The sequence below is a fragment of the Hyperoodon ampullatus genome, assembly GCF_949752795.1.
Source record: "Hyperoodon ampullatus genome assembly, chromosome: 8".
Taxonomy (NCBI): domain Eukaryota; kingdom Metazoa; phylum Chordata; class Mammalia; order Artiodactyla; family Ziphiidae; genus Hyperoodon; species Hyperoodon ampullatus.
Genome location: NC_136921.1, coordinates 58,671,028 through 58,686,951, shown reverse-complemented (window position 1 = coordinate 58,686,951; position 15,924 = coordinate 58,671,028). Strand labels below are relative to the sequence as shown.

At 35.1% G+C, this 15,924-nt stretch overlaps 1 protein-coding gene across 1 annotated transcript in view; it reads left to right on the top strand.

The window, feature by feature from the left end:
• The window catches only part of LRP1B (LDL receptor related protein 1B), a gene marked incomplete at both ends in the record, with an annotated part of 1,860,945 nt that overhangs the window by 1,180,767 nt on the left and 664,254 nt on the right, over positions 1-15,924 (top strand). Inside the window, one exon of the mRNA XM_079710778.1 lies at positions 4,061-4,243. Within this exon, the coding sequence (XP_079566904.1) occupies positions 4,061-4,243 (183 nt within the window). The remainder of the gene's footprint in view (positions 1-4,060; positions 4,244-15,924) is intronic.

The following is a 15,924-nucleotide window of genomic DNA, read 5'->3' as shown; positions in this document are numbered from 1 at the left end:
TGGCTGTCTTCATCAACTGGAATATGAAAGAATGCACTGCATAACTCAGTTACAGTGAAGAATTCATTTCTGGTGGGAAAGGATGTTAGTAACATATGAGAGTTAGGAACAACAAGGTGTTGAGGGATAACAGTGTTGTTTACTGCTCAGAGTTCCTGAAGAAACCTCCACCTTTGACCCTTTGTTTTTCTCACTGGTAAAATGGAGTGTTACAGGGGCTAGTACAGAGGATAATGAAGACTTGAGCCTGTATTCTTCTATTATGGGCTTTAAGGTTTTCCTTTAGGGTATTGATTAATTCTGGGAAGAGGTTTTGAGGATTCTGTTTAAATTTTGATGGGAGATGCACTGTGAATTTTGCAAACATCAGTTGGAGATTTTGCCAATAAGGAAAATGGTAGCTGATTCAATAGGGACAAATGATCCATATTTTCAGAATCTGCTCTAGTACCATCAGAGATAGAACAAATAAAAGATGTTAGAGGGCCACTTAATTTACCTGGTTGGTTCTTTGATGACACTGTCAGTTTCTAGACTTGTTTTCCCCTTTTCGGAGAAAGAATTTCTGGCATACTTCTCTAAGAAGTTTCCAGCCTAATAAATGGATAGGGGTAGAGGAACTAAGGAGAAAAGGATGTGTATCTTTCAAAGGGCCTAAACTAAAGGGAATACGTTCGGACATCGGAACCTCTTGAGATTCATTAGAAATCCCCACTATTTGAATTGTTTTAGTACTCCAAGTCAGGGGCTGTTTTATGGTAGTGGGGTTGAGCACACAAGAGTGTGGTATCAATTAGGACTGGAAGAGATTCATCCTCTTGGAGAAATGTTTCTCCAAGCTGATTAAGAGGGAGGATTGGGAAGAGCCCTTCCAGTTCCTCAGAGCCCACCACTGAGAATTGGAGGGCATTGGAAAGAGTGGTTAGAGGGATGAAGGCTCTACAGTGCTTAAGTTTGTAACAATCTCTTTTCTAATGCCCTGGTTCTTTGCAATAATAGCAAAAACTACGAGGGTTTTGGGTTTGTTTAGGAGCCTTCATTTATTGGAGTTGAAGAGTAACAATTTTGATGGTCTTCCTTTGAGGTGATTCATGTAGAGTACAAGAAATGTGGTTTGTCAGATTAACTAAATCTGAAGTGGACACAGTTTCCCATTTAATACTGGTCCTTTTTACTAAAAGGGAAGGATCTTAGTTCAGCCCATTAATAAACAAAGAGTTAAAAGCTACTTGAGTTAATCAACATCTGAAGGAAGACCAGAATTTTCTTTAAAGACAATCAAAAGTCAACTGTAATTTTTATGAACAGATTTGCAGCTTTTTGTGTGCAAACCTGAATTTTGTTTCAGTCAGTAGGCTTTGGAAAAGCTCTAGTAATTGCTCAGTAAAGTTGCCTAGCAGTTTTCTGAGCCTGACACATAGTAAGATAGCAGGTTGTTCTCCTGGTTGTAATTCTGGGCATCTTTCAGGATTTTCCCAATTAGCAATTTTCACTCAATGCTAGGCCTGACCTTCACTGATGAGCATATGAACTAGCTGATATAAGTTAGAGAAACCAGGTTGGTGAGTTTGAGTGATTATATTAAATTCCTCAGCAAAACTATGAGGATCTTTCGTTACTTTGGGAAAATCTTTGACTATGTCTCACAGTTCAGCTTTAGTTCAGGGAGTATAAGATATTAAAGATTTAGCCTCTGGACCTTCAGAAGGCTTAATTTTAAAGAAACATGTTCTGACAGGTTCAGAGGAAAAGGGAAGTTTGGCCAGAGAATGAGTATGGGGGGATTGAGGGTACAGTGGAGGCATAGGCAGCATAGAAAGGAAGGAGGGAGATGGCACCAGAGGTGGAGCCTGAGACAAAGATGCCAAGGAAGAAGAACCTGAGGCTTTGAGAGCCACTTTATCTTTCTTTCATCATTCCTTTTCCTCAGTTAATCTTAAAATCTTATTTTGCAGAGAGGCAATTTTAGAGTCCTGAGTATATTGGGAAGCCTCAAAATACCAAGTAAAATAAGCATTCCACTCAGTTCTGGAAATTTTTGAGCTATTGTAGCCCAATTTGGTTTTAAGGAAATTAAGTGTGGGGATTTCTGAAATTCCCCATAAAAGTCATTGATATTCCAAATTGCCTTTGGTCAGGTTGGTCCATTTAGTTAGCAGTGCCCATGAGGAAGGACTGTGGCTTTTAAACATAAAATTGACCAGAGTCCCTATAATGGAGGAGGCCTTCAAAATACTTAGATAACTGGAGTATCATTTCCTAGAGATTTTTCCTCTAGAGTAAAGAACAATTTTCAAACAGCTTACAGCACAACTGGTTCGATTCAGACAGCTTGTAAGACAATCCCAGCCAACTCAAAGGAAACAGCTTGAAGGAGCCAGGCCAAAGGCTTTTTCAGCCAGTTTCAGAGAATCGTCCTTTCAAAAGAATAGGCCAAAGGCTGAAAAACCTGGCACTGTTGCAGAGAACCCCTGTTTTCAGAGGAATGGGTCAAAGATTAGCCACCTTCTGTGAGTTTGGATCTAAGAGAAAGACTTGCCTTTAAACTCCAGGGTCAGCAGGAAAAGCAGTGAGCAACAATAGACTCAGCTGTGGGTACTGCACCTGTATATTCACCAGCCCTGGAGCCATCGAGAGTCTTCTCTAGTCCCCATATGGGTCACCAAAATGTTGACCTAAAACAAATTGAGAGCCAGATATTTCTCCAGCAAAGACTGGTATATTTGGAATTGGCACAGAATTGCAATTTGGAGTCTGCACCATGGTGAGCTATGTGCAAGTTCCCTCACAGCAAGGAAAAAGGAATGCTTTTATAGAGAGTAAAAAAGGAAGATGGTAGGGCTCTAGTAAACAACGAGTCCATGGATTTTCATAGGCTGAGTCCTTGACAGGAAGGAAGAGTCTTTCTTCTTCCTGTTGGACTCTGTTACAGCTGCATGGTGTAAGAGATCTCCCCTTCTGGTCTCCCAACTCTACTTAACTGAGGTTTCTGTTTATTGATAGTTTTACAATTCCTACCAAATCAGCTCATTAAGTAATGAGAAACTCACCTGGACTTGTTTCGATTTTATAATGATGTAGAATAATTGCTTTTATAGATATAATGTAAATTAATTGTTGGCTATAGCTACCTGAGATGCACAATAAACTTGTTACATTAAAACTTTGGTCTAGAAAAATATATACTAAAATATTGACTTTACAACAGCATTTGGAGATTCTGGTTATTATATCTCATAATATTAGATATTAATACAAATTTAATGTACTGCCAATTACTGTCATATTTTTCAACTGTTATACTGTAAAAACATCTATATGTTCAACATGTATTTTTTCTTATTCTTGTTTATGCTTACCTACAAAATTTAGCCTATGTTTTTAGTGATCAGGTTTTGAGTGATAATGTTATCTGGGCACTATGTGAATTATTAATTGATAAATTGACTTTGACTGCATAGTGCCTCATAAAATTCTTTTGTGTCTGTTCTGATTCTAAACTTGAAATCTTACGTCCTGAATAATTTTTTTAATTATCTGAGGGTTTTGTTTTTCAACATTTTGGACATTATTCTTCAAAGATTTTGTTAGAATGTACTTCTTATTTTCTTTTTGGTTGTTTACCTGTTACCAGTGTGAAAGAAATTATCTAAAGAGATGTCATAAGATCAACAAAAGTCTAAACATTTGGAGTAGAATGTGAAATCTCTTTTATGTGCTCTAGAGAAAATACCTTCAACAATCACACTGATACTAATTAAAATCACAACAGAATATCCACATACTATCTTACTGCTCTTTCTTTTTTTTCCTAACGTTCATCACTTTTAGGAATTCTGTGGGAGGCAAGAACTATTTTCTCTAATTATTAAAGTTTCTAAAACAAATTTGAAAATGCTAGACAGTATTGCAGCTATTAAACAATAAAATAAAAATAGATTCTCTCTAGGATCATTATAATGCCTAAAGAAAAAAAAATGAAAAAAGAATATTATCAAGTACAATCATAATTCCTCTCTTGTTTTCCTCTCTCTGCCTCTCTCCCTCATTTCAATTTAAGAGATTCGTTCTCCTGCTGGTTGTAATGGGAATGAATTTCAGTGTCACCCTGATGGAAATTGTATTCCTGATCTGTGGCGCTGTGATGGGGAAAAAGACTGTGAAGATGGTAGTGATGAAAAAGGCTGCAGTGGTACCTTACGATTGTGTGATCACAAAACCAAGTTTTCCTGTCAGAGTACAGGTAAGCAGAACACTGGGTTCAACTTCTACCTCAGGCCTGCTTCCTTGATGTAGGTTCTTTGGGGCCCTCCTCAATCCACATCTCACCTTTATAAAAAGTATCCTTGTGTTTCTAGTAGGTTTGCTCACATTCTGTACATGACAGTGATAGTAGGTAACATTTATTGAGAACTATCAGTGGACTTGGCACAGTTCTAAGAATGTTCTCTGCATGAACTTATTTCATTATGCTAATTCACAATGAGAAAACTGAGGCTGAGAGCAGTTTTTAACTTTCTCAAATTAAAAAGTCAAAAGAATTTTTAACTTGCTGGCTCACAGAGCCAGCATGGAAGAAATGGGATTTGAAACCAGGCAATCTGGATTCGGAGTCTGGAATTTCACGTCCAGAAAGAGACATGTGTGCTAAACCCACTTACAGCATTCCCCTTTTCATAGATAAATCCTTACCATAAAATTTAATGAAGATGACTAGGGAAAAAAAGGCATAATTATATGCATTTATTTTCAACCAGTTTCCTAAATTTTATTGTGCTGTCGCTAGACTCCATTAAGATGAAAGTGATGACTTTCAAATCATTCAAACCTTTGATTTGTTTTGAGAGTCACTGAAGCTTTTTTTTATAAGTTATTCTAGTATTATGATGTTTCCATTTTGGTTTTCTCCATATAGTAGGTGCTACCTAACATGAAAAACTAACTTATTTACTTCCTTCTCTATGCCAGATGATGAGCTGAAGTTTAGAGAATTAACTGTTGTTGTACCATTTGTGAAATGATTGGTATCATTATCCAAATAACCCATGGAACGAATCTTCTGTAAATTTTAGGATACATTCTGGAATCATCTCTGGGAGTTTTGCTTAATGTGAAATTGCTTCTGAATTGCTTAATCAGGGGTTCTTGGTGATTCATTTTGCCCTTTATTAAGTATTTCAACCAAAAGATAGAAATGAAAAGTTATCACAGTTGTGCGTAAGCAGATACTCTAGGAACCACATGGCCCATGAGCATTTAAATATATAAAAAGGAATTGTGTTTCTTTTCTTAAACACACCTCCTGGCTATAATTAAGCCTGTAAATAAGAGATAAAGAAATAAATATAAGCTAACATGGGCATAGGTAAATAAATACTCCTGAGGCCTACTCCTAGTGAGGGAGTTGTATTTTCAAATGATTATTTTTCCAACAATATTTTTAACAGGTAACTCTTCTCAATTATTATGTAAAGATTCTTAGTTTGGGAGTTATTGGTTAGAAGAATGTGACTTTGAGTTTAGAAATTATCATAATGGAACATTTCATATTAGTTGAAAATGAATAGATGAATAACTTGTTAAATGAATGAATTATTAACTAAATAAGCAAGTTTTTATTTAACAGGCTAATTCTGATGCCAAAGAGCCAATTATTTGACTCAGGCTAACATTATTCTAAGTGAATATTTTTTCTCCTGTTGCTTCTGGCATTTGTTTGATTGGACTAATGCTGAAATATATCAGATAACAGTCTTTAACAGGTATATGACTAAGGAACTAGCAAGGCTATAGGAAAACAAAATAAAAATATTAATTTACTTGGAAAATCCTGAGCTAAAACTAAATGAATATGCTATCAAGATTTAGCAAATTTAGAGGTAAAACCAGGCTGAAATTTCCTTATGAAGAAAGAAATTATAAATGCCTTCATAATAAAGTAATTTCTAAAAGTTATATGTTAGTAAAAACTGGTTTGAACTGTCTATGACAGAAAACATGGAGAGAAAACATATAAATAATAAATAACAGGGTTAAGTAAAGCTAATAGAAAATTTCAGGTGATTGTGATTTATCTTGATGTGTGTATTGATATTTTGCAATGAACTCTTATGAAACAGCTTTTTCTGAATATGACTCAACTTAAAAATAAACCCGAATTATTATGAAGATGGCTGATGTAGGGAGGAAAAAACCTTTTCCTCTACCCACACAGAGGGGACAAGACAAAGGAAAAGGACTTTGAGTTTATAGGGATGGCAAATTGTGGAAAGGTAAATATATGGGAAAACTAATGGAAGATAAAGGCTAGGTAAAAACATTTGTGTAGGTACTTTTTTTTTTTTTTTTTTTTTTTTTGCGGTACGCGGGCCTCTCACTGTTGTGGCCTCTCCCATTGCGGAGCGCAGGCTCCGGATGCGCAGGCTCAGCGGCCATGGCTCACGGGCCCAGCCGCTCCGTGGCATGTGGGATCTTCCCAGACCGGGGCACGAACCCGTGTCCCCTGCATCGGCAGGCGGACTCTCAACCACTGCGCCACCAGGGAAGCCCTGTGTAGGTACATTTTGATACTGACTTTCCATCATCTTCATGGCCTTAGAACTTCCCTGAGAAAGTGTTTTATGGCACTTCTCATTTCTCAAAAGTTTATGCTTTTAGTCAGATAGGGGAAGCTACAAGAAGACTTCTTTCTGCATCTACTGAATCTCAAATGCTTCAGCTCAAAATAATCCTTATGATAAAATGTCATATTTTGGAAGTAGTGTATTTCGATCCCACACAGTGGATATCTTTGGAGAATTGGATCCTGAGAGACATTTTTATGCATGTTGATTTGAGATTTGAGTTATCCACTTAATAATGTTAAGATGTTTGTATCAAATGGTCATCATGTAAACCAAAATTTAATATTAAAAAGCAGAACTGCAATAAAACTCATGTTGCATTGTAAAAGGGAAATGTGCTATAACATAGTGACTATAATTGATGACACTGTATAGTATAACTGAAATTTGCTAAGAGTGGAACTTAAGTGTTCTCACAATAAATGAGTGAATGAATGAATGAATGAATATCCACGGAATGTGAAAGGTAGTAATTTAACCATTGATCTGCCTCTAATTTAATCCCTGGTTTAAATATAGTAAAGCAAAATATATCAAACTACTTGAGGAGTAATAATTCATAATGTATGAATATTTATGAACATTGCAGATATTAAAGTGAACCAAAAATATACACATTGGATTAAAAATATGTACACATCTGGGACTTCCCTGGTGGCGCAGTGGTTGAGAGTCCGCCTGCCAATGCAGGGGACACGGGTTTGTGCCCTGGTCCGGAAGGATCCCACATGCTGCAGAGCGGCTGGGCCCGTGAGCCATGGCCGCTAAGCCTGTGCGTCCAGAGCCTGTGCTCCGCAACAGGAGAGGCCACAACAGTGAGAGGCCCGCGTACCGCATTAAAAAAAAAAAAAAAAAGTACACATCTATAATCTTTGTGATATTTTTAAGTTTAATTAAATTCTCAGCTTTACAAGCTAAAAGACCTTTAAACTATTCAAGATGTTGAATTCAGAGTTCATATTTATTTTTTTTTAAATTCTGAATGCTAGCTTGAGCATTTAAAAGTTTTCAGGGCAATCAATTTATATTTGTTGGTTACAATGGCTTTTATACATAAATTGCTATCATTAGTATAAAAACATAGGCACATTACTGTTTCTTTATTCCAATAAAGGAAAGAATGAGAGCTAAATTAAGTTAAAGTACAATTCAACCATTATCATCTTAGAGTCTCTAGTCTCAGAGGGTCTATCTTTGACCAAGAGCTATACTCTCCCACATCTGGTCTCTCACAAATTGCAGTTAGGATGACCTTTGAACAGCAGGGGTTTGAACTACATCCATTTATATGCAAAATTTTAAAAATAAATATATTGGAAACATTTTTTGGAGATTGGCAAGAATTTGCAAAAACTAACAGAGGAACCATATAGCCTAGAAATATTGAAAAAATTAAGAAAAAGGTACATCATGAATGCATAACATATATGTAGATACTTGTCTATTTTATCCATTGCTACCATAAAATCTACACAAATCTATTATAAAAAGTTAAAATTTATCAAAACTTACAAACACTTAACATACCAGACATGGTGCCATTTGCAGTCAATAGAAGTCTAAACAAATGTAAAGATACAGTATTAAATAACTGCAAAAAGTTAACTGTAGTACATATTGTAATAATTTCGTAGTTACCTCCTGCTGCTATTTCGGTGAGCTCAAGTGTTGCTAGTATCTGCTTAAAATGTCATGTGACACTAATCATCTCCAGGTGAGCAGTTTACCTCTCCAGTAAACTGCATATCGAAAAAAAAAAGTGATCTCTTATGGTTCTTGTGTATTTTTCATCGTGTTTAGCACAATGCCATAAACCTTGAATAACACCATGGGACCCATATGAAGTGCCACTGTTGATGCTGGAAGTGCTCCCAAGAAGCAGAGAAAAGTCGTGACATTACAAGAAAAAGTTAAATTGATTAGTATATACTGTAGATTGAGGTCTGGAGTGCCTGTCATTTCAAGATAATGAATCCAGCATAAGGACCATTGTAAGAGAAGAAAAGGAAATTTGTGAAGCCATTGCTGCAGCTATGCCAACAGGTGTGAAAACCTTGCACTTTTTCTGAAATACCTTTATATCTTGTATTGAAAATGCAGCTTTTATGTGACTGCACCATTGCTATAAGAAAGGTATACCTAAAGACTCTAATATGATTCGAGAAAAAGTGAAGTCATTATATGAAAACTTAAAGCAAAAAGAAAGTGAAGGATCTAAAGGTGGAGAATTTAATACCAGCAAAGGATGGTTTGATAATTTTAGTAAGAGGATTGGCTTTAAAAAATGTCAGTATAACAGGAGAAGCAGCTTCTGCCAACCAAGAGGTAGCAGATGAGTTACAGCTGCCATTAAGATAATCATTGAGAAGAAAGGATATCTGCCTGAATGGGTTTCTAATTCAGACAAAAGTGCCCTACTCTGGAAAAAAAATACACAAAAGACATTTATTAGTAAGGAAGAGAAGTGAGCACCAGGATTTAAATCACAAAGGGATAGGCTAACTTTACTGGTCTGTTCAAATGCAGCAGGGCTTATGATCAGGACTGCCCTTATCTATAAAGCTGCAAACTCCTGAGCCTTGAGGGGAAAAGTAAATACCAGCTGGTCAATATTCTGGTTGTACAAAAAGAAGGCCTGGACAATGAGAACCACTTTCCTGGACTGGTTTCATTAATGCTTTGTCCCTGAAGTCAGGAAGTACCTTGCCGTAAGGGACTGCCTTTTAAAGTTCTTTTGATGTTGGACAATGTCCCCTGGCCACCCAGAACCCATGAATTCAACTGGTCTGTCAAACTGGTTTATTTACCCCCAAACAATATGTCTCTAATTCAGCACCTAGATCAGCTAGTCATAGGACCTTTAAGGCTCATTACACAAAATGAGCCTTTTCCTTTTCTCAAAGGAAAGTATTGTCCATGCTATGGAAGAGGACCCCAACAGAGAGAACATCATGAAAGTCTGGAAGGATTACACCATTGAAGATGCCATCATTATTACAGAAAAGGCTGTGAATGCCATCAAACCCGAAACAATAAATTGCTGCTGGAGAAACTGTGTCCAGATGTTGTGCATGACTTCACAGGATTTGCAGGAGAGCCAATCAAGGACATTATGAAAGAGATTGTAGATATGGTAGAACAGGTTGGCTGTGGGGAGTGAAGGGTTTTAAGATATGGATCTTGAAGAAATTCAAGAACTAATAGACACCATACCAAAGGAATTAACAAAATACAACTTGATGGAGATGAATGCTTCTGAACTAGTGCCAGACGACAAGGAAGAAGACTGAGAAGCAGTGCCAGGAAAAAACTAACATTAGGCAGTTCGGCAGAAGGGTTACAATTATTCAAGATACTTTTGACTTCTTTTATGGCATGAACCCTTCTACGATACAGGCACTAAAACAAAAGCAAATGATAGAAGAATTAGTACCATATAGAAACATTTTTAGAGAATTGAAAGAGCATTAAAGTCAGAGAGAAATTACAGTGTATTTCTGCAAAGTTACAGAGAGTGTGCCTGCCTCTCTCGCCTCCCCTTTGACCTCCTCCACCTCTGCCACCCCTGAAACAGCAAAACCGTCTTCTCCTTTCCTCCCCCTCCTCAGCCTACTCAACATGAAGATGACAAGAATGAAGTCTCTTATGATGGTCTGTTTCCACTTAATAAATAGTAAATAATCATCATGTCCTACTATTAGTAAACTTATCTGCTGTATATGTGTGTGAGTGTCTTTGTGTAAAAATCTAATAACTGTACAGCAAGAACTGTATGAGAAGTTTTTGTGTCATCATCATTATTATCACCTAAGTATTCATGATGTAGAACATCATGTGCAAGACTTGTATTGAAGTGGGTAGCCTATCCTAACAGAGACATAAAGTGAGTGATATGTAACATAAAATTAATAATGTGTTAGTTTTCCTAATGTTTTATAACTTTGCTTTCAAAGAATCATATCACTGTACAGTATGCCTCTTTCTCTCATCATTGGAGAAAGCCTATTATCACAGGTTTTTTTTTTTTAATGTAATGATGTTTGTAATGCTGTAATCTGAATATGACTGTAATACTATATGCCATAAAAAATGTATAAAAATTCATTCACTAGTGTATACCTGGGCTACCATGAAGTAATCATATTGCTGCTTCTTCATTATCAATGCATCAATTATTATACCTGTAAGTAAATATGAATCTTATTCACATTATTTTTTTTCATTTTTGATGTCTGGTGTTAGTAACACATATAAAATCTACAGTATGTTGTATCATATAAGACAATATTGATGTAGGCACTGACAGACAGATGATTCATCTTGTGAATAGACAACATAATCTTATGGTATTGATAAGCTAGTTACTGTAAATGTATTTTCTCTTCCTTATGATTTTCCTTAATAACATTTTCCTTTATCTAGCCTACTTTATTGTAAGAATACAGTATATAATACACATATCATACAAAATATATGTTAAGGTTTCCAGTCAACAGTAGGTGATTAGTAGTTAACTTCGGAGGGAGTCAAAGGTTAAACTTGAATTTTCAACTGTGCCCCTAACCACCACGTTGTTTGAGGATCAACTGTATATTATAGTCAGGGAATCAGGGGAGAAAAGTCCTTCTCTCATGAAAAAGAAACCCAGAAATGCCATTCTTCAGAATGGAAAAATAAATGAAACCTTTGACATTATACATTGATGACAAGATTATAGGGAAAATAGGGCCCCCAGCTGTTAGCAGAAATGTAAATTTGATCCAGCCTTCCCACTTCTAGAATTCATATAAAGAACAGCAGGAGTATATACAGATGTAGATGATCTGAAGAATTAATGTTTAGATCAAATTAATAAAAATATAACTCTATTTTTAGAAGGCCAAAAATAAACCTTCTTTTACAAGGTTCAGGAAAGATTTTTTAAAGGAGCATTTATTGTCACAAACAACTTCAATAAATTCCATGAAATAGAAATAATGCAGGCAGAATTCTCTGATTATCATATAATAAACCCATAATTATGAGGCGTAAACCACTCTTCCGCTTAGAAATTGAATAATAAAATAAAACATTTTTATCTTAATTCTAGAGGGAATCAAACTAAACTTGTAGAACTTTTACAAAATAAAGATATATACTTATCAGAATATATTGAATATAAATAAAGCATTGCTCATGGGAAAAACCATAACTTTCTAAATTTATATGCAGAGTGTCACAAAACTCTCAATGTATTTTAAATCTTTAACAATTTCAGAAGTATAAATACTGTAAATTTACAAAAGACATCATTTGAAATTTTAGTTATTGTTAACATATATTTAGTTTTATGAATCCTGGATAATACATTTTTAAGTTTGGTTCTAGTAGTTTCCCTCTTTACTTAGAGGGGCTGAACTAAAAATATATTTAAAATGTTATATTCAAAATTTATCAAATTATATGTAACTAAAACTCAACTTACAAAATTATAAGTAATTGACATAAACTTTTAAATGATTTTTATGTGTATAGCATTTATATTTCTAAAATTATTGAAGGTTAAAACTATTCTGAGACTTTTGAGACACCTGTATTTACACGAAGTAATTAAAAAAATAGTTTTTGGACAATGTGTACCAGACACAGTGTTCACCAACTCCTTATGCTTTACTGTATTTCTCAACTCTCTTACATTTAGATTGGGGTCAAATGACTAGTTCTATCTAAGCACTGTGAGCCGAAGGGACTATATCATGTCCATGAAGGCAGTTAAGCTATAGTGAGCATCTCCTTACTGTATGGGTCTAGAGGGCACACATACAAGATGGACAAAGGCGACCTTACCTTCCTTGATTTTATGTGAACAAAAAATTAACCTTTACTGAGTTAGGTCCCTGGATTTTAGGGTTTGTTACTGCAGCATAGCTTATCCTGACTAATGCAACACCAAACTCAAGAAGTTAGAAAATAACAAAAGAAACCAAAGGGAAACAAAATCAAATTATTGTTTGAATTTAGAAAAAATAAAGAAAATAGCATATGTGAAAATTCAAGAATTAGGTTGTTGAAATAATAACTAAAGTCACTAATACATTAACTGACCTAGTAAAGAAGAACACATTGAAAATGCAGTGCACAAAATGAGAAAATAATCACAGATGCTGAAGAAATTATAAAAGTTAAAGAAACTATCTATGAAGTATCATAGAAGTGAACATAAAAATCTGTATTAATAAAATCATATCGTTTTTTAAAAATATAAATTTTCAAAATTAACTCTAGAAAGGAAAAAAATAGGCAGTATATTTTATAAAAATTAAAAAAATAATCAACATATAATCCCTGTCACTATTCCACCAAAAGTTTCAAGTCCAGATGAAAATTTCTACCAGATATTTAAGGAACATTGCTACAATGCTGTTTCGTCTCCTCCAGAGAATTTAAAAGGAATAGAAGCTTTTAAGCAACATAATGTTGATTTTCCAACCACAAAATTTAGTACCTCCCATACACACAAAAATTACAAACTCTCTGATGACCATGACTACCATTATTCGAGATAAAATATGAGCAAACCCAGCAATATATTAAGAGAATAATTCATCATGAAAAAACATCCTCCTCTGGTATATTTGTTACAATTAATGACCCTGAATTCCTACACTGATAGATCATTATCACCCAGAGTCTATAGTTTACATTAGGGTTCACTCTCGATGTTGTACAAACTATGGATTTTGACAAATGTGTAATGATATGTGCTACCATAGTATCATAGTTTCACTGCCCTAAAAATCCTCTGTGCTCTGCCTGTCATCCCACCTTCCCCCCAAACCCTGGCAACATCTGATCTTTTTACTGTCTCCATAGTTTTGACTTTTCCACAGTGTCATATAGCTGGAATCATATAGTACATGCAGCCTTTTCAGATTGGCTTCTTTCACTTAGTAACATTCAGTTAGGTTCCTCCGTGTCTTTTCATGGCTTGTTAGCTCATTTCTTTTTGACACTGAATGATATTCCATTGTCTAGTTGTACCACAGTTTCTTTATTCATTCAACCTACTGAAAGGCAACTTGGTTGCTTCCAAGTTTTGGCAATTATGAATGAAGTGGCTATAAACATCTGTGTATAAGTTTTTGTGTGGACATAAGTTTTCATCTCATTTGGGTAAATGCCAAGGAGTGTGATTGCTGGATCATATGGTAAGAGTATGTTTGGTTTTTCATCTCATTTGGATAATACCAAGGAGTGTGATTGCTGGATCATATGGTAAGAGTATGTTTGGTTTTGTAATAAACTACCAGACTGTCTTCCAAATTGGCTGTAGAATTTTGCATTCCCACCAGAAATGAATGAGGAATTTTTATTGCTCGATAGCGTCGCCTGTATTTGAGTGTATCAGTGTTTTGGATTTTCATCATTCGAATAGGTTTATAGTAGTGTTGTTTTAATTTGAATTTCCCTAATGACATATGATGTGGAGCATCTTTTCATATGCTATTTGCCACTAAATTGTTTTTAAGAGCTAAATGTTGCAAATAACCTAAATAGGCCAAAATAGGGCACTAGGTAGAAACATTATGGTATATACATATGGTAGAATACCTTGCAACAATTTAGTAAATGGAAATCATTATAATACACTGACATGGACGTTTCCCTATGATTAAATTTTTAGTGAAAAGTCAATGAACATATTAGTGGGCATAATATGTAATATTGTTTAAATAAAAAGAAAATAAACACAAGTATATTCTTTTCTATAATGACAATATTTCCAGAAGGTTTCACAAGAAACTGTGGTCAATATTTGTCTTTGAATGGGGGAAAGGATGGCCAGGGAAAAAGAGTGAGAGGTGTCATACTTGTACAGTCTCCCCTTATGACTGACTGTCTTTCCAAGTGATAGATTGGTGTTGACCCATAACCTTTCACTCTAGATTCCACTAGAAAAAGTAACATACATTTTCAAGTAAGGTCCCAGGGTTGAATTAAGAGTTAAGGATGAAGTAGTCTTTAACAGAAGAATGTAACAAAACTAACTGGTACACAAGGGGATTTAACTCTGACAGTGGCTTCATAAACATCATCCTCTGTTCTGATCCTCTCATGTAATGAAAATCCATTGTGGGCTTGCGTGAATGGCAAGCCATTATTCTTTTCTGTGTTCAGTTTTTTGGGGGTTTCTTTGTTTTTTTGGGGTTTTTTTCCCTTACCCCGTTGTTGTATCAGTAAATAAAAAGTGAAATGGTGAGTTTAATCTATGGTAAAAATCAATCTGGATAATTAGAACCAAACATATCCTACAATGGAATAGTGATTTTGTTAAAATTGTATGGTGGATTGTATATGAAGAATTTATAAATAGAGCACTTCCCTTCCTGTAGCTGACCCTATGGTATACTTTTATTTATTTCTGATGAAATAACATGGTGAGCTCTCCATTGTCTATGTGCTCTAAATCTAATAGATTTTTTGTGCATATAGCTTCTTATAAGCCTTGTATGTTACTCTATTTATTCCTCCCACTGGCAGTTTTAAACACTTTGCTGTATACTTACTCTTTTCCTCCTTTAATCCTGTATCTTAAGTAGGAAATACCCTCCATTCTGCCAAGAAGGTGTCTTCTTTAGCTATTGATCCTTTGATCTCCTATATCCCATGGGACCTTAGTCACTTTTCTTGCTCATGTCTTCAATTTCTTTCTCTACACTAATTTTTCTTTCTCTTTATAAATATACCCAGGACAATAACCTCAAAAACAGTTTATTTTATCAGTTTTCCTGTCTTCCTCCTTCCCTTCGTTGAATCATCTTGTGTAGTGTACCTCGATGTCTTTTTTCTCATTCATTCTTTTACCTTTTACTGTCTAACATCCTTTCCCTGCTTTTGATGGAAATTGCTGTTTCAGTTGTCACCAGGAATGATTTTTCAACCCATCCTCTTCTCAATCTTGAGTCCTCCTCTGCCATTCAGTAACTACGTGAGTTTGCATAGATTACCAAACCTCTCTAAGGTGCAGTTTTCTGATCTGTAAAATAGAGATATTAATAATGATAATCAATAGACTGTACAAAAAGTGCCTAGAACATAGTATGAACTTAATCAACAATACCTTTGACTGTTAATACTGTATAGTGACTTCTTTCTCTGCAATACTTGACCTTTCTCTCCAATACACATCCTTTCCTTGAAACTTTTCCTTATGAAATCTCGTATTGAATTGTCCTCTTTCCACTCAGCATTTAGATTTCTATTTTTATTTCACCTTCCCTTGATCCTTTTCCCTTTGCCTATCCTTTATATTTAATTTTAA